At 40.1% G+C, this 18,327-nt stretch overlaps 1 protein-coding gene across 2 annotated transcripts in view; it reads left to right on the forward strand.

The window, feature by feature from the left end:
• Positions 1-680: 680 nt before the first annotated feature.
• The window catches only part of prdm5 (PR domain containing 5), a 34,802-nt gene continuing 17,155 nt past the window's right edge, over positions 681-18,327 (forward strand). For both annotated transcript variants that reach the window (XM_034583806.1, XM_034583807.1), the window contains exons 1-12: positions 681-918; positions 2,702-2,785; positions 3,378-3,500; positions 5,144-5,312; positions 5,456-5,633; positions 6,674-6,766; positions 6,894-7,015; positions 7,684-7,763; positions 10,804-10,888; positions 10,987-11,144; positions 11,689-11,782; positions 15,283-15,443. In XM_034583806.1, coding sequence (XP_034439697.1) covers positions 820-918; positions 2,702-2,785; positions 3,378-3,500; positions 5,144-5,312; positions 5,456-5,633; positions 6,674-6,766; positions 6,894-7,015; positions 7,684-7,763; positions 10,804-10,888; positions 10,987-11,144; positions 11,689-11,782; positions 15,283-15,443 — 1,446 coding nt within the window. In that variant the 5' untranslated portion in view covers positions 681-819. The remainder of the gene's footprint in view (positions 919-2,701; positions 2,786-3,377; positions 3,501-5,143; positions 5,313-5,455; positions 5,634-6,673; positions 6,767-6,893; positions 7,016-7,683; positions 7,764-10,803; positions 10,889-10,986; positions 11,145-11,688; positions 11,783-15,282; positions 15,444-18,327) is intronic.

The following is an 18,327-nucleotide window of genomic DNA, read 5'->3' on the forward strand; positions in this document are numbered from 1 at the left end:
GAGCAGACAGGCACATTGTTTTTATGTCATCATTAGTTTGTTGAATCGTAGTTATATATTGTTCTTCATGGTAATAAGTTAAATAAATGTATATAAAACTGTGTAAACAGTAATGATGACTTCAGTGTGTCTTTACTGCTGTTTTGCACAGTGAGAGCAGCCTGTTACATTTTTTGTATTAATATGTCATCATTAGTTTGTTGAGACTTAGTTATATCTTGTTCTTCGTGGTAATAAGTTAAATAAATGTATAAATAATGTGTAAACAGTAATGATGACTACTGTGTTGTACAGTGAGAGCTGACAGTTAAATTGTTTTTATTATTATATCATCATTAGTTTGTTGACTCTCAGAGTTAATTATATCTTGTTCTTCATGGTAATAAGTTAAATAAATGTATATAAAACTGTGTAAACAGTAATGATGACTACTGTGTTGTACAGTGAGAGCCAACCGTTGCATTGTTTTATTATTATGTCATCAGTAGTTTGTTGACTCTTAGTTATATATTGTTCTTCGTGGTAATAAGTTAAATAAATGTATATAAAACTGTGTAAACAGTAATGATGACTACAGTGTTGCACAGTGAGAGCAGCCTGAGAAAAGGTTACTGTGTAGCCTCTGGTTACAAACTTTGGACCAATCAGGACGCAGCGTTGTCTTCCTGCAGCAGCAGCCACAGAAGTTCAACCTGGACCTTCAGCTCCGAGAGGAAACAAGAAATCTGCCGCTAATTCAAACTGACGATGCTTGTCCACTTCCGCTGACATATCTGACCTCATCCAGCCGACTGTCTGCGGAGGACGCGTCCCCGAGTAATGACAATGTTGGGCATGTATGTGCCAGACAGGTTTTCTCTGAAGTCGTCCAAGGTCCAGGATGGAATCGGTCTGTACACGGCGAGGCGAGTGAAAAAGGTTTGTTGTTTGCGGCCGAACAACTTTCTAAGCGACTGTGGGCGATGTGTGTGCGTCTTTAGGCTTTTAAACGCGCCATAGTTGTGTTCGTTTTGTTGCTTTCACTCCTGTATAGACGCTGTCAGAGTGTGAGTCTCGCACAGAGGCTGCTCTGACGTGAAGTGCCACGTAGCTACACAACTCCAGTGGTTTCTCTCGGTCTCTGCGCAACTGTGTGTTCAAGGGGAGGGTCGCGCGCCTGTCTCGTGAACACATCCACTACATGACGGTTTTGCTTAAAGCTTTAAACTTTTTTTTTTACAACATTTTCAAAGTGAAGACATTGTTCCTGGTGTCCTGTGAGAGACATGGAGGAGTCCTGTGAGGCAGGGGACGTGTAGCAGGAGATGAATGGGTTCATGTGTCAGTGACTGAGGAGGAGGGGGTGTTCACAGGAGGATGCTGTCATTTTAATCCACTGGCCTACAACATGATGGACATGAATGTAACATTATGACCCCGCCCCCCCCCCCCCCCCCCCCCCCCTTTCCCCCCTGCATGTTTGCCCCTCATTGGACAGTCAAAAGGGAAAATGTCCTTTGTATCAAAGAGCCGGCCTGTCCACAAACCGTCCAACATTTATGCTACTAGTACAGCGCCCGCTCTAAACCTGCCTGTTAGATGGCAACAAGCCGGTGGACCGAACAAAGATGAAGAAGAAGAAATATAGTGGGTGGAGGTCACGCACCTTCACGATGGTTGCCAACCGCCAATAAACTGAACAAAGAAGAAGAACCTGCCTGTTCTCTTGTCCTGTGTCAAAGCTCTGCAGCTACTTCAGAATTATCCCTTGTCATTAGTGAGTCCTCCTCAAAGAGTTCTTCAATATACTGTCACTTTTTATTGTTTGTGTGCTGGACGTTGTGTGCAGAGCTTTTTATAAACAGTCTATGGTGCAGAGTGAAGTTACAAAACTTTGTGTTCATCCTACCTGGTTTATCAGCCGTGAAGATTTTAAAGTCAATGTTTTTCATAAAACGAAACTGAATTTGCTTTGTGCGGCTGTGTCCGAGGGGATAGAGCGGTAGTCCTCTAAGCAGCAGGTCGGCGGTTCGATCCCAGTCTTCCCCATCTGAATGCCGAGGTGTCCTTGGTGCAAGATACTGAACCCCCTGAACTGCCCCTCTAGAAAACGTGCTTCCCATAGATACACTGTATACTACAGAACTGCACTTTATAAATACAGACTATTTTCTGTTCATGTGTGTGATTTATATATACGTTTGAATGATTTACAGAGCTGGTGTTCTTTTTTGATTCATTGCATGTCGGCTATTTCAGAGGTCTGTTAAACAATCAAAACCATGTTCAAACCCAAATTCACAACTTTTCAAAGTAAAAGCTCTGTAATACAGCTCAGTACAAATCATTGCAGCAACAACACCAACTGTATGCTTTTACTTTGAAGACAAATTGCCAAACAGGAAGTGATAATGTTGTTGCCATGCCAGAGATCTGCACCCCATTATTTTTTATGTAAAAGGTAGCAAGTGTCCAAATTGCACCAAACTTGGTTAAGCACTTCTCTGGGCATTAACAATATAAATTCCAGGAGGTAAGTCGATGAGAAGAATGGTTCGCGAGTAATGTGTTTCACATACAAACAGACAGACCAAGAGACAGATGGTTGTGGAATTAGTAGGTGTATGATTATCATGGTTTGGCATGTCCTCTATTAATGTTTTAATACCATTAATTTTGGTTGCCAGTTTGTGTTACTCTGTTCCCTCTGTTTGTCTTTAAGGGAGAAAAGTTTGGCCCCTTTGCTGGTGAGAAGAAGCTGCCCAGTGAGCTGGATGAAAGCTCGGACACCAGGCTGATGTGGGAGGTGAATGCACACACATCTTGCTTTCTTCCTACAGCACTGCACACATGAAGGTTTCAGGTGTAAAATTATCAGTGGTTAAAACAAATGTATGTCCATTTTTCTTTGTCGGGCTATGACTTTATATTTACATCATTCTCATTACGACACCAACCTCATACACATACGAGCTGTATGAATTCCTGTATGATGTTAATTAACAGAGTCAGTGCCTCCTTGCATTGTGTGTTTATCAAAGCACATCCTTTAGCATAGGACAGCTGTGATAAAAGACTGCTTGCATGTGTGTACAAACAGTCTAAACTCTCCATTTTTCTGTGATAAAGACAACAAATAAGTATGTTCAGATCATTCTGCCATACTGATTTAAACTGACTTGTCTCATGTGAAGCCCCTGATGGTAACCACTCAAACAAATGCTGTGATGTAGTTATCTGTAGCTGCCACATTGTGAGGTGCAGACACGATAAGGTGTTTATATGTAAGGCCAAACACTCTTTGATTGTTAGAAGACAAAGCATGAAAGCAACAAGAGAAGAAGTATCAATTGTTTACTTCTAACAACTCACACGGTCATTTATTTTTTTCTTCTCAGGTCCGTGGCAGTAAAGGAGATGTTCTGTATATCCTGGATGCCAGTAATCCACGCCATGCCAACTGGCTGCGGTTTGTCCATCAGGCACCTTCGCAAGAGCAGAAGAACTTGGCAGCTATACAGGTATGTTTCTCTCAGTGGACAACTAATCCTTCGCTGACATATTTGACAGGAAATACACATTTGTGGACAAGGTAATGATTTTTTCCCCAAAATACGCAGGTTTTCTAAATGTGGCTAAACCCACAAATAATTCCTTACCTATTGCCAGTAGAGGAGTTTCATGTTCGACATCACAAATGCGGCACAAACTGAGAAGCTCTTTCCGCTTGTGCCAGTGTTGCATCTTGCACAATACAAAGAAAACATTGCTGTTGCATGTGGTTCCCATGGTGTAATAAACAATAAATACACAAATGCTCTTGACTATTTACGCACCAACGCCCGTAAGTTCAATCGGGGCATTTCAGACAAAAGCCAGATGTTAGTGGGCGTTATTGGGTCCTTTGACCAGTGGAGAAGGGGCTTAAAACAGATCAAATATGCTGTTAGTTACTTTTTTCCATGTCAAACTGAACAGGTTATGAAATCTTTGAAAACCTTTATTATATTCTTTTGTTGATAATTATATTGCGATAATTATTTGTTCTGTAAGACATCCCAGACAACCACCAGAGTTTAGTATTACAGATTACAGAAATATGAAATAGACACAAATAACACAAATGTGTAAAAATACAAACTGAACTTAACCATGTCACCTGGGATTCAAGTATTTTTAAAACCCAGATAATGTATGTGAACTATTTTGTAAATTAGTATATATTGCATGTAAAATTGGATAAGGAGAGAAATGTATATGTCTTTCTGGTTTGTGTTATCAGCATTTGTATTTAGCTTTTAGGAGGCAAACATTTATTGAGATTTTGCCGAATGTTTTTCTTAATGGTTAAAACAAATGTCTACCTTTTGTTAATCCATAAGTGAATGCAGGCCCTAGATTTAGATTCTTATTTTCAATAAATTATTTTCAACAACACTTAAATAATTTTATTGGCAAATAGTGCCTCAACAACAGTAGCCAGGCCTATGAATACCAGAAAATCTCAAAGAATTTGACACAACAAATCTTCTTAAAGCAACCTAACTCTAACCTCTCTCCACTGGATCTGGGTAATTTCACCTCTTGCACTCCTGTGCAAAGATGAAAAAAGATTGTTTTTTCTTGGCAGAAGAAAAATAGAGGTGGAATGAAGAGAAGATGAGAATTTCAGGTCTTAGGGCCAACTTCCTTCCATTAATACTCGAATGCCCAAAGTGATTGGTCGTTTAAAGGTCATCCATGTGTGTTAAAGCTCTGTGTTCCATCAACACTGACATTTATTGTGTAGCTTTCCTCTTCTTAATCATTATTTATGTATATTTAGAATCTCATACTTAAAACAAAATGACGCTTTGATTTTATTAGCATGACCTGTGAGGACAGGGAAGTTAATGACAACATTTTTAAGGGTTTGAGGTTTTGACCTGTGGCCTCAATGAGGCCATAACAGAATCTTTTCTTTGTATAATGAGTTCAGCCTTCAGTCAGTCTTAATAGTTCCCCACTGTGGATTTCCATAAATGGTTATAGCTGTATTTTAGAAAGAGTGCTTTTCTCATTATCTGCATTCTTCTAAAATTTGTAAGGTGCAGTCTTGCCAATGCTCCATTGCATCGTTAGTGTTGTGTGATTGCTCAATGATTGCTATGATGTTATCTTTTAGGATGGAGAAAACATCTTCTACCTGGCAGTGGATGACATTGAAACAGACACAGAGCTCCTTATAGGCTACCTGGACAGTGATATGGAGGAAGAGGAGGAGGAAGAAGAGGAGGAGTTAATCAAAGATGATGATGAGAACAGTAAAGACTCCAAGCATCTTGTTGAAATGGGTACAGTGAACCTGTATTTCCTCATTTCCATGTAATCATAATAGTATAATTTATGATTGATACATCAAAATATCCCACAGAAATATATAGATTCATCTTGTGAATCTTTACCTGCTCGTTGTGCATGTACCACATTTCTACAGAGCTAGTCATAAAGAAGGAGGACCACCCCTGCTTGCTGTGTGAGAGCAGTTTTCCCAGTGAGGAGATTCTGGCCGCCCACCTCCAGAGTCTGCACCAGAGGCCCAGCACGGAGGAGAAGGAGTTCAAATGCAGAAACTGTGGCAAGAAGTTCCCCGTCAAGCAGGCTCTTCAGCGCCAGTGGGTTCACTGTTCCATTACTTAACAGCTGTTTTATCTTTAATTTGTGCTCTTCAAGCACGGCATCTCAAGTCATTAAGGAACCTGAAAAAGAAGTAAATCAAATTAGTACAAGGATTTAATGTAGGTCTTCGAGTATGAGTTAGTTTTGAAGGGTTCAGATTCAGAAAACTTAATTAATTATCAATTAATTAGTCCCATTCATTTATTTGACTCTGACACAAAACTAATGCATATATTTGTTCAGAATGAATACTTTGGGGAAATACCCTTTCTTGTTGATAATTAGATGAAAAGATTGATCCCCCACTTATATCGGTGTGTTGATTACGAGGTTGGAGGCAGTTAGCTTAGCTTATTATACTGATAAGGGGACTGCTAGAGTAGCTTGGTGGTTAGCATCTCCAACCAATAAACACATTATATCTTGTTTTTTCCCCTTTTACTGGTGGAGACTCAATGGATTAAAGGTGCTATATATACGTTTTTGCTATTGTTACATAGTCATTGTTAGCAATAACAGCTGATTACTATCCGGACTAGAATAAACCTTGTGAGTTCAACATAAATCTTTATTTAATTCCCGTCAAGAACTGTCTCCAGCGATGGAGAGCAACGCCAATTTTAACTCTTTTGCTTAATTCTCTATCACTTCTTTAGTTCTACTTAAGTTAGCATGCTAACCAGTTAGCCTACTCCCTGAAAAAAATACTTTTAGGACAGCAGAGAAAACTTGCATAAAGCACCTTTAAATAGATGACATGTAAACTAGTTACAATTATAGGTGCTGGGCATGTGGAAAGCAGCTGTTTCCCTCTGTTTCCAGTCTTTATGCTAAGCTAAGCTAAGCAGCTGCTGGCTGTAGCTTTATTTTTACAGAACTGTACCGATCTTTTCAGCTCATGAAAATGAATTGATTTTAAAAACAGTGCCTGCTCTTAACTTGAATATTTTTTTACTCTAACTTAATTAGTGTCAATCAGCCTGTGTTTCATTTCCTACTTGTTATCTAATATGTTTTATTTAAAATCTTTCCTCAGTGTTTTGCATTGTTCAGAGTCTCTGGATCCATCAGGCGACTCTAAAGCTCATCAGTGCTCCTTGTGTCACAACACGTTCAGCTCAGAATCAAGGTAAAATATATTATCAAATGGGAATTTATACATAAAACGCACATTTTAACATGTACAAACTACATATTCTGTTACTCATAAAGCTCTCTTTTCCTCTTTCTACTTCCTCTGTTTCCTATGTATACAGTTATGAACAGCATAAGGAAGCCTGTAAAGGAGATGCCAGGTTCATATGTAAAGCCGAGAGCTGCGGTAAAAGATTCAAGAGCAAGGACGCCCTGAAGAAACATAAAGGAAATGTTCACACAGGTTGGCATCTGATCCTTGCCCTGTTTGATTTTCCTTTCCTCTTTCTACCCACATATTCAAATGTGTTGCCTTTTCCTTTTTTTGCAACACATCGTCTAATGATGTTAATTGTCCATTAGCAGCCTCAGCACTCAAGGAGCGGCAGTAACAGCACTTGACCTTGATCATTTAAAATTTCTGCAATATTGAGACACATTTCTAATTACTCGTGCTCCATAATTGCTGACCTGTGTGATCTGGGGCTGCTCACTCTTTCAGATAATTGGACTTCCATAGCTATTTATGATGGGATGTAGGGCAGCGGGGGAATGAAGTATCAACCCGAGATTAAGACTTTTATCTCCGAGGCTGACGGAGTCAAGATCTGGGCCTTTATGTTTTACCAGTGTGGTTAGAACAAGCAGTGTTTGAGTGTGTGTGTGTGTGTGGGTGAGGTGGAAGTGGCTCAGGCGCGACAGATGTGGGTCATGTGATTCAGACGGGCCTAATGGAAGGGTCCCAAATATTGTGGGATCAATGGGCCTATGAGGAGACATTTTTGTCCAGTGAGACTTTGTAATATTTTTCTGTTGCTCTGCGATGATTGTCATGTTGTCATGATTGTCCATTTGATGTCAGTCCCGAAGTAAGGTCTCGGTAATTTTCAACTATTTCTATTTCTTTTACAGGCAGTGCACGACGGAAACTCACATGCACCATATGCAACAGGAAATGCTCGTCCTCTCTGAACCTACAAGAACATAGAAAGGTGAGAATCGGCAATGAGCACTTTGCAGCTCCAATTATCGCTCCGAAATACTTTGCATGGGATCGGAGAGGCTTTACTCAGCTTAGGCAGTTTAGTATGATCTATTTTTACAGTGAAGCGTCTTTATTGCTGTTGAAGTGGAACCCATCACTCTCCACTGTTTCTATAACCTAGACTTACCTTTTAATCGCTCTGAGTTCACTTTGTACAGCTATTCCCGCTCTGTGTGAGGGTGTCTTAATGATCAAGTTGTTACAAATTCATTCTGGGTGACACAGAGCAGAGGGTTGGTTTCTTTTTTCACAAGCTCATCCTGCAGGTCCTGTGAAATTTAAGAGGCTCTATTGGCAGATAATATAGTTTAAGCCTTGGCATCGGGATTCTCCCTCTCTCTGACGGATTACAGATTTGAAAGCAGCTGCTTAAAAAGTACTTAAAAACGTTTTCATACAAATACTTATTTGTTTTAGTATTGTGTATTAACAGTAACAGCCTCTGTTCAATTCAGGAAAGCTTTTACATTTGATGTTGTAGACAATTCTCAGGGGCTAGTTCCTGTTCCAGGTTACACTCCTTTGTTGCACACAAAGTAGGCCAATTTTTATTGCATTTAAAGATTCAATTTCATTTAAATTATGGTTTTTAAAAAATGTTGTAACCTAGCTAGCGTGTGGAAGTGGGGATTCAGATTGAAAAAAGGTTGTGTTGGTGGGGGCGCATTGTTTTACGGTACCAGAGAGATAATGAAATACAATCAGGACGTCCTGTTGTAACAGATTGTGTTTAAGTGCTTATCAGATGCCAAAACACTGCAGAACAGTTTGCAGCACTCACAGACTCAGTTTTACAACTCTGGAAAATGATCAGATCTCCCACTCACTTCTGTTAAAGCCCAGAAGGCTGACAAATTCAAACATGCGTTTCCTGTCTCGCTGCAGTCCACAGATGGCTTCAGTGGATTCTCAGGTCAGAGATGTTCAGCTTGGACTGAGTGGATTTGGCTTTTAGAAGGAGTACATGCACTATGCCTGTGTGTTTGATCTATTGATTTATCATATATTATCACCAACAGACTATTAATTGTCACATCACTCTCATACTCTGCCTTCTGTGATCATGATGATCATGATTAATGTTTTCTTATGTGTGACCTCACACCCAGTGCAGTGCCTTTCTGGATGATTTAATGGTGCGTTGAAGAAAAAGTAGAGTAAGCGTAATTTCTATGACGAGATTCTGCCTGTGAATATTCTGAATCTGTAGGCAAGGTACAAGATGTTGGGGCCGGAAGTCTTCTGGTTTCTGTTTCTAGTTTGACCACTCACGCTTGAGCAGGCCTTGGTTGCCTGCAGGTAAACAGTCCATGTGGAGAGCAAAAGAGGCAGATTGATCGCCATGCAACAGCTTTCATTTTTTTTTTCATTTATCTGCATTCATATGCACATAGCCGTTAATAGAGATGAACCAAAATGTCGTCTGGAACCAAAACACTTACAAAAAGTACAGCTGTTTTTGTTTTACGTCGGGAAATGTTTGATTCGTGTGATAAACGAATGACTGTAAACAGTGTACGGCTAGTGGAAATTGGAGTCTCCGCTGTCTACACAGGAAACCCCAAAATATTGGGCTTCACCCCCAGAGGCTAATTTGACGTTAGATATGACGACGGACTCCGAACTTGGTAATAACTCTTTTACCGAACAACCCTGCATGTACACCCCCACTGCAGCAAAGGACTGGCTCCATTCAAATGAATAAGAGAGCTGTGTCTTGTCGTGCAGAGCCACTGTTGGTATTATTGCAGCCTGAGACTGTTGTCGAAAAGGCCAAGACAGAAAGTCACATTTTGCTTCCACTAGTGCTCTGAAACTGTTTTAACATTTTCCCCTGACCAATCTGTGCTTGTTGAAGCTATTGATATTAGAATAACGTCAAAACAAAAGTGTTATGAGGTTCAAAAAACAAGATTCTCTCTCATCTCTATTTTGTTTCTTAGTCTTATGAGATCACTTTGGTTTGTGCACTGATCATTTGCAGTGTTAAACAGTTACTTCTTTCAAGTTTACTTTGAGGTGTTCTTCACTCTAGGTCAGCACAACACTTTATATTATGTCAGGCATTGGATTAATAAACAGGTTGTCTCCAACACCTTCTCTCATTGGTTGTCATTCATTAACTTAAATTCTTCATTTATTATCCCTGTTGGTAATTGTGACTTTTAATTTCCCCCTGCCAACATCTATCACCCAGATTAATGAACAGGCATTAATCCCCATCCTCTTATTTATCATCAAACTGTTCAGCACTTAAAGTCACCTGGAAGTTGACATAGTTCTGCATTTCTCCAGGGTGTTTTAAAAAAGGAATAGTGTGTAGAGTTCCTGTGTGGCCTCCTCATGTGTGCATGTGCCAGTTTCTCTATTATGTGGCTAATGATAGCAGAAATCTCATTCTATTGTCTGAACTGTTATCTTTTATAGAGAGAGAGATCAGCAAGTCAAAACATGTTTCCATTAATGTAGGCCAGTGTTTCATGACATTTTGAGGAATTGAGTCCAACTCAAACAAAGTGTTATTATAAACGTGACACATTTTGGTCCAAAACAATCTGGTGTGTTCTAATAGCTTTATAGCTTCAATCAAAAACGCTGGGGCATTAAGTATTATTCTTGCCAAAGAGTCGTCCAACTTTCCATAATGACACATTAGTTCCAAAGCAGCTTAAAACTGCCATTATCATCTTTTAGATGAACAAGCTTTGCAGTAGCAGCCGTGACAAGAGGAGCTGCTTTGCATTAGCATATGCTATTGTAGCTGGGCGCCGGGGAGTGATTGAATGTGAAATGATGGGAGTTACACTCTACAGCAGAAAAAGAATTGAAACTTCTCAACACTTTTGTGTCTCTAGACATCGGTGTAATGAAAAGAGACAAGATTTTGTGTCAGTTGACCAGCGCAGACTCTGATCCTCCTACAGGCAAGTTTTTGAAATGATCAGCAAGACAGAAACTGCTAACTCCTGTTTGCTCTTTTGTCACAGGTACATGAAATATTTGACTGCCATGCGTGTGATAAAAAGTTCATCTCTACAAATCAGCTGAAGCGCCACATGATCACACACTCAGGTAGGAAAATGCTCCATCGAAAACATCACACTCATGTACACAATGCATTATGACTCTGTTCACCAGACTGCATCTCTTTTCATTGTTTGGCTGGTTAGAGAAGCGACCGTATACCTGTGAGATCTGCAGTCGCTCGTTCAAGCGTCTGGATCAGGTGACGGCTCATAAGATCATCCACAGCGAGGACAAACCGTACAAATGTAAGCTGTGCGGGAAGGAGTTTGCTCACCGCAACGTCTACAAGAATCATAAGAAGGTGATCAAATAATAATCCACTAGTGAGCTAATTGATACTGTAAATAGTTTTTTTACCAATGTGGTAAGTATCTTCTTCATACCATTACATCCACCTGATTGTTGTTTGCTGCGAAGAGACATGGATTGAAAGACGGAGACACTTCAAAGCTCGATTTATTAGTGAGGCTGTAATCAATCAGGGTCTCGTTGGTGGCGGTTATCTGTGGGGTCTTTGGCCCTCTCCTCCCCGGAGGTTCTCCATGTTTACTTTTGGGATTGAGGTGCCACTCAGATAGATAGGTCGGGAAACAGAGGGCGGGGGAGCAGAAAAACAGAAGCACTTTGAACTTAAAGCCCCTTGAGCTGCTTTGTCCTCATCAAGTCAACAAACTAAATTGGCTATGGAGCCTTATTCATGATCCGCTCACATCAATTTAAGAAACCTCATCAATGTCCACAGTGAGGCAGGAAGTATGTACACATTACACACACACACACACACACACACACACACACACACACACACACACACACCCACTGATGCTGCTCTGCTCTCTCTGCAGACCCACTCCGAGGAGAGGCCCTTTCAGTGTGAGGAGTGCAAAGCTCTGTTCCGCACCCCCTTCTCTCTGCAGCGTCACCTACTCATCCACAATAGTAAGTATGACTCTAAGGCTACATCTGTACTTTACTTTTGGCTCTGAATCATTTTTAATCCCCATCCAAACTAACACGCCTGTAAATATCACATGACCACTCATGTACGCTGGGCATGTGCTTGCAAGTGTACACAAGAAGCATTTGGTTGTTAGTTACGTCTCGACTGAAAACACCCAATCAGCAAGCGGTTATGATTGTCTACGACTCCACGTCATCGTTCCTAAACATCTCTGTTTCTGCGCATCCAGACTTAAAGGCAGCCCTGGACCCTGGTCAAACTAAAACGTTTCCAAACTTAGCAGCTCGAAAACTCCAGAGTAGTGTGGATGCCAGACGTATCTGTTGCAGAGTTAATGCGTTTTTTCAAAACAATATGTAGTAGTATGGAAGCAGCCTAGGTCCATGTATGTGTTCTTGCAAACCTACCCACAATTAAGGCATATACACACACAAACAGTAAAGCAAAGCAGCAAACGATGAAGCAGCAATGGTAAATCATTTACTTTATTAGCTCCTTGACAGGAAATCAATTGGCCTATCTTTTGATAACTGACCACTTACCAGCAACTTACATGACTGTAATGCTGATAGCTGAACTAATGTTACAGTAAAGTGACTTAGTAATGCGCTTTACACAGCATTATTTAGCAAACGTCTTTTAACACTAGCCCACATAAGTGAGTGATTAAACCAGACCAAGTACGACTGTAGCTGAGTGAATTTAGCTTTTCTTCTATAAGAGAAAGAATTGTTGTTCTCATGTTTTAAGTCTCGTTTGAAGCAAAAAAGGCTATTTATTTATTTATTTTAAACAATTTCAACTGAATATCTTTAGGTTTTAGACTACTGTCGGGTAAAAAAAATATTTTAAACTAAATAAATTTACGATGAACCCTGGTAAACTGTGGTGGACTCAAATAATTTATGGATCTGTCAATCATCAGATTGACTGACAAAGAAAATAATTTTTAGTTACAGTCCTACACAAGATTCATGATATTTTTTCTGCTGGATAAAAACAAATCTTATATGTTTCCCGCAGCCAGCGAAAGAGCCATTTCAGTGTTAAATCTGTATTTGGCCAGAGGTTGTAGGTCATGTTCTAAATTAGTTATTTTTAAGTTCACAAGATAATGAATGTAAATGTGTAATAGCTAAATTTGCTAACGATATATTATATGGTATGTTTCTGTCGTGCTGCTTTGAAGCACTTGGGCACGGCTACGCTATGTTTTATGACAAGTGATTGGCTGTAAAACAGTTTGGTACTAATAACATGCTGTGACGTCAGAAGAGCTTGGTTCGACATGAGGTTTAACGGACCTCTCAATAAGACTCTACTTGGCGTAGGAACACAGTAAAACAGCTGAAATTACATGAAATGAATTACATTTAAGTTATTCTCCCCCTGTACTTTGTTCATCTAGAATTATAACATCTTGATTTTGAAATAATAATTAAATATATAAATCCCTGTATCTGTACACTTATTTATTTTGAAATTTATTTATTTATTCATAAATTAATTAATTAATTTATTTGTACATTTATTAATCTCTGTATTTCTACATTTATTTCCCATAGGTTTTAATCCGTATGTTAATTAGGTAGGCGGGTTAAAGTTGAAGTCTAAATCCAGATTGGTTCTAGTGGTGGGACCATCACCACTACTTCTTTTTGTCCTTCATACTTGATATCTATAAGACGTGTCTATGACCATGACGTCTTCTTTAGGGGATAATAATGTACTATGTTTTTATTGGCCTTCAATTCATCCTTACCCTTTGGATATTTCCATCAACAATAAACATCATAAATCGATCAAACATCTCACCAAGGAGACGTTACAGAGTGTTCAGGTTGGCAAGTCGTCCTGGGTGCTCTAGTCTGACAGAGAGTGTCTCCTTGGACAGTTGAGCTGCAGTCGAGCTCTGCAGCACTGGTCCTCAGATTGAGCCAGATAACAAAGAGATTGTACCGCTCAAGGCATTTCCTGCCGCTGTCTCAGGAGGCACGCCATATAATACCGGGACTTGTATTATGTATCAAGTTCTAGACAGTATGTGGGGCAGGAGGATCAAGTGTGTGATTTCACTGTACTGCAGGTGAGAAAATAGACATGCCATTGAATAAGTGTGTCTGTCTTTGTGAGTTAATGTTAGGGCAGCATGTTAACTCTCTAGTGATCCACCCGCCGTGAGAAAATCCATCACAGCTGTCGAGGAATGTTCAGGTGAAATCAAATCAGAACTCAGACAGCCTCATAAAAGACCATTTCGGAATTCTTATCCTCAATCACTCTTTTTTATTTGAGGATTGTTTGTGCATGTTCCAAGTCATGTTCCCCAAACTCTCAAAAATGTGTCCAAAATGATTATGACCTTATGAACGTCAAAGGTTTGTGAGATTTGGTCATCAGCCTCTGAGTAGCCATGAAGAGAAAAATTGTCAATTAAAATGTTCATATTTAGGCATTATAATTATTTCTTCATCTCTTTTTCTTACTGTACATGACTCGTAGGACAGGACTAGACTGATCTTGAACTTTGTTCAAGAAAATTCAAAATACTAGAAAATTTATAAAATTGAAAAATTGCCTTAAATCACTCCTACATTGTACATACACTCCATGTATAAATAAATCTGTTGATGTGTGTGGTTCTTGCATGAGGCTCAGTGAATGCACTGCACATTTATGTAAGATTGAATGTCAGCTGGGGACGTCTAGCTGTTATAAGACCTTGAGAAAAATCCTGTCTCTGTGTGTGTGTTTAAAAAAAAAAACAGACTGAAGGCCTGTTCCAAGTGACAATGAAATCTTTATGTGAGGGCGTCATTGACATTAAATTATCATCAAGTGAATGTTTAGATTTGATTAAAAACACAATGGACCTCAGCTTTCACTGCTGTTACATTAATTGAGCTGACCATCATCGGCCTTGGTAACATGAGAGTGAGCACCAGCTTCGTCGCCACTCGCTCCCACCAACATTCACACAGTCTGTCCCAACTACTCTGTGGAAATGGAATAATCTCCATATAATGGAAGCAACACTCTTCAACAATAGAGGCTGTTGTATGGAGGCAGAGAGCAGAGGCGTGAAGGAACATCAGGCTTCACTCTGTCCTAACTTACTGTCTGAGTACTGTCTGTCTGGTGTTTCAGTTCCTTTCAGGGCCATTATTAATAAAATAGGACATATTTTTGTCTGTGCACGCTAAACCTTACACACAGTTTATTGTAGAGAAGAAACATGGCAGGGACGTTTGTAGAAGTGTTCAGCTACAGATACACAACAACAGACGACTTTTGTTGACCAGACCTTTCTAAAGACCATTGTTCGGAGTCGCCTGGTGCAATGATTCATCCCTCTTTTTAGTTTTCCTGCCCACACAATCGCCCCCTTTGAAAATGGGTTCCCCTCTTGCTGTGCATGATGACTGTGTTTAGAGGCACAACAATGGATAACTGGAAATGGCTCTTGCTCTTGCTGCAGGTGAGAGGACATTCAAGTGTGACCAGTGCGATGCGACCTTCAAGAGGAAGGACACGCTCAACGTGCACATCCAGGTGGTACACGACGGCCACAAGAAGTATAAGTGCGACCTGTGCGAGAAGGCCTTTGTCACTCCGTCAGTCCTCAAGAGCCACAAAAAGGTGAAGGAAAATAACTTGGACCAGACGACCTCAATCATAGACAGAGATTGCACGTCTGCTCAGGCTGTCATTTTTCTCCTGAAAATGAGTTCAAGCTAAATTGTTGTTGTAGTCATTTGGAATGTAGACAGAACGATTGCAAAATAACCTTTGAAACTCTGCAGAAATTATCTTGATTCACAAAGTTATGTTGAAGTTCTGCATGTGACTTCAGATACTTATCAAGAGTATCAAGAGTTCTTCCTCTGCATTATTAGTTAAAGAAACATGTAATATGAACATTCCACTTAACTGCAGTATTTCCCATCATCAATCTTCTGCTCTAAAAGAGAAGAAATGACAGCCTGAATATCTACTTTTCTGACTTGTTTTCATTTTTTCATATTCAGTTGTATTCCTCGTCTCATGAAAGTGATGTAGCTAATATCTTGGATTGTCAAACCTGGTGGAGACATCCACCTTGACCGTTGCAGCACTTGAAGGTTTGCAAATCAATTCCTATGTTGATTAGAAATGGCAGTTAGTCCATTAGCTCCGCAGGATTTCAAAGCCCCAAACAGATCTCGCTGCAGATTATGAGCCCCAAATCTGACAACGTCCGGTGTGGTTATGGATCAAGATTGAAACCAAACAGCTTCTTGGCACAGGCCAAAAGAAAAAGTTTCAGAACAGTAGGGCTGAAGACAGGCATGTTGAACCGTCTCTCTGCTTATGGGGTCTGGAGGCTGCTGAGAGATCTGGTCTTGATCAAAGTCAGGTTGCAGAGGAGACGACAACTTGCTGGTTGTGTTAACATGTGCAGAGTAACCCTGCTTGTGGCCATACTGTTGTTGACGTCTTATTTAATGGACACAGTGATACTGTGCAACTGTCTGTGCTAACTTCACTTCAAATCAATCAGAAATAGACAATTATCAAAGCCCTTTCTGTTTGTGTTCATAAATCTCTCTGCACCGCGTGCGACTTTAATAAAATCAAAAACTTTTTAATACAGTATCATGAAAACCAGACTGATCCAACCAAGTCTTGTTATGTTATGTTAAAAATACTAAAGTGACATTAAATTATTTTATCAAACCAAAAGTTCAAAATACAAGGAAACTTTATTTTACTTTAGGAACTTTATGGTGAATAATGACAAAGAAAAGCACCAAATTCTCACATTTTAAAAGCTGGAACCAGTGAAGATTTGCTTTAAGAATCACTTAAACAATCTATTGATGCACAAAATACTGATTAATTTCAGATCCTCTTTTGAATAACCATGGCTCTTACTCAGGCAGATGTGGCCACTGAGCCTGCACGAGCAAATGGAAAGAACTCTCAGATTTTTTTACGGGGGTTCAAAAGAGTGCACTTATCTCCCCAGAACCAGGAAGTTTTATAAGAAAAAACTAAAAGAAGATTTCATTGTGGATGATGACGACCTTGAATGTCTTGCTAAATTTACACTTTTCTTCTATGGAATCATCTTCTTTCCTTTTCAAGCCAAAACAGAATCGATCTTTTGTCTGTTTTTCATTATATCTGCATTGTGACAGCAGTTGCTTGTGTAAATGAAAGGTGTTGCTGCACATCCAGTATCTGACCACAACAGAATTATTCACGGAGCACTCTTGTGTTACAGCAAATGCTTTCTCCTGCATGAGTTTAGATTTGTGTTATATGAGAGGGCGTGTGTTAGCATGTATGTGCATGCATTGTATGTTTTGCACATTGTACGAGATTCAGTCTCACCTCTGTCAGTGTTGAGCTAAAAGAATTCACAATGAGTGAAAATTACAGGATTTAACTAGTCACAGTCACACACTATATTTTAGCATAAAACTTTTTTATAATTACATACAAGTGCCAATACATTTCACTCATGATGATTTGAAACGTGATGTTCCCATATAAAATCGATAGCGTCCCCCCCTGCCTGTGTGTTTATGAAGGTAGGATACAAGCAGGGTTTTCTCTTTTGTACAAATAACTAATGAAACTCTGCTCCGTCTGAGACATATGTGCTCACATAAGTGGATTTTGTTTGTGCATGATTGCCTACTCTGTGTGTGTTTGTGTGTGTGTGTGTGTGTGTGTGTGTGTGTGTGTGTGTGTGTGTGTGTGTGTGTGTGTGTGTGTGTGTGTGTGTGTGGACGGAGCCTTTGTAACGAAACACCCGAGGTGTCAGAGGGACACAGTGGGGTGATGGAGGGAAGGACGGGGGCCCAGCGAGGAGGTGTTCCTGTATTGTTGTACTGCTGTTGAAACTGTCGCTCTGAGTTTGAGCCTTTCATACTCACGATTATTTTCGGGAATTTACAACGGGCCAGGAGGTGGAATTCAGACCGAACTTTTCAACAAGGAGAGAGAGGGAAATGGAAGAGAGAGGTGAGGGGGGGGGGAAAGGTAGAGGAGTTAGTACACTTTCTCCACATGCTCCTCTCCCGTTTGCATATGAAGCCCAGAGCTCTGCACATGAGGGGATGTGTGCATGTGTGCACCCTGGCCTTTACTCCCCGGGGTTTTGGACCCTGGCAAACCTGCATCATCTGTGTTCTTTGATCGTGCCTCCAGGGCGGCTCAGCGGATCCACTGTCATGTCAACATGTGCATCTCCTTTTACCACTAATTTGTGGTGCATTATAGGGAGGATGAAATGTTGTTTATTCTTTACCCAACCAGAAAGTGCTGTTAAGAGAATGCACTAAATAGGGCATTTAAAGTGGAATGTAGATTCTGGAGCTGGAACAAAAAAGGAACCAAAATCTGATTACGTTTGTATGAATGGTTCTTTGAATAGACAGAATGATGAAGCTCAATTTTCCATTTCTGATCGACTTTCTGATGAGCACATGTCCTGACATGGAGTTCCAGCAATCATTGTCGATCACATTTTACT

This window comes from Hippoglossus hippoglossus, chromosome 4 (assembly GCF_009819705.1).
Source record: "Hippoglossus hippoglossus isolate fHipHip1 chromosome 4, fHipHip1.pri, whole genome shotgun sequence".
Classification (NCBI taxonomy): Eukaryota; Metazoa; Chordata; class Actinopteri; order Pleuronectiformes; family Pleuronectidae; genus Hippoglossus; species Hippoglossus hippoglossus.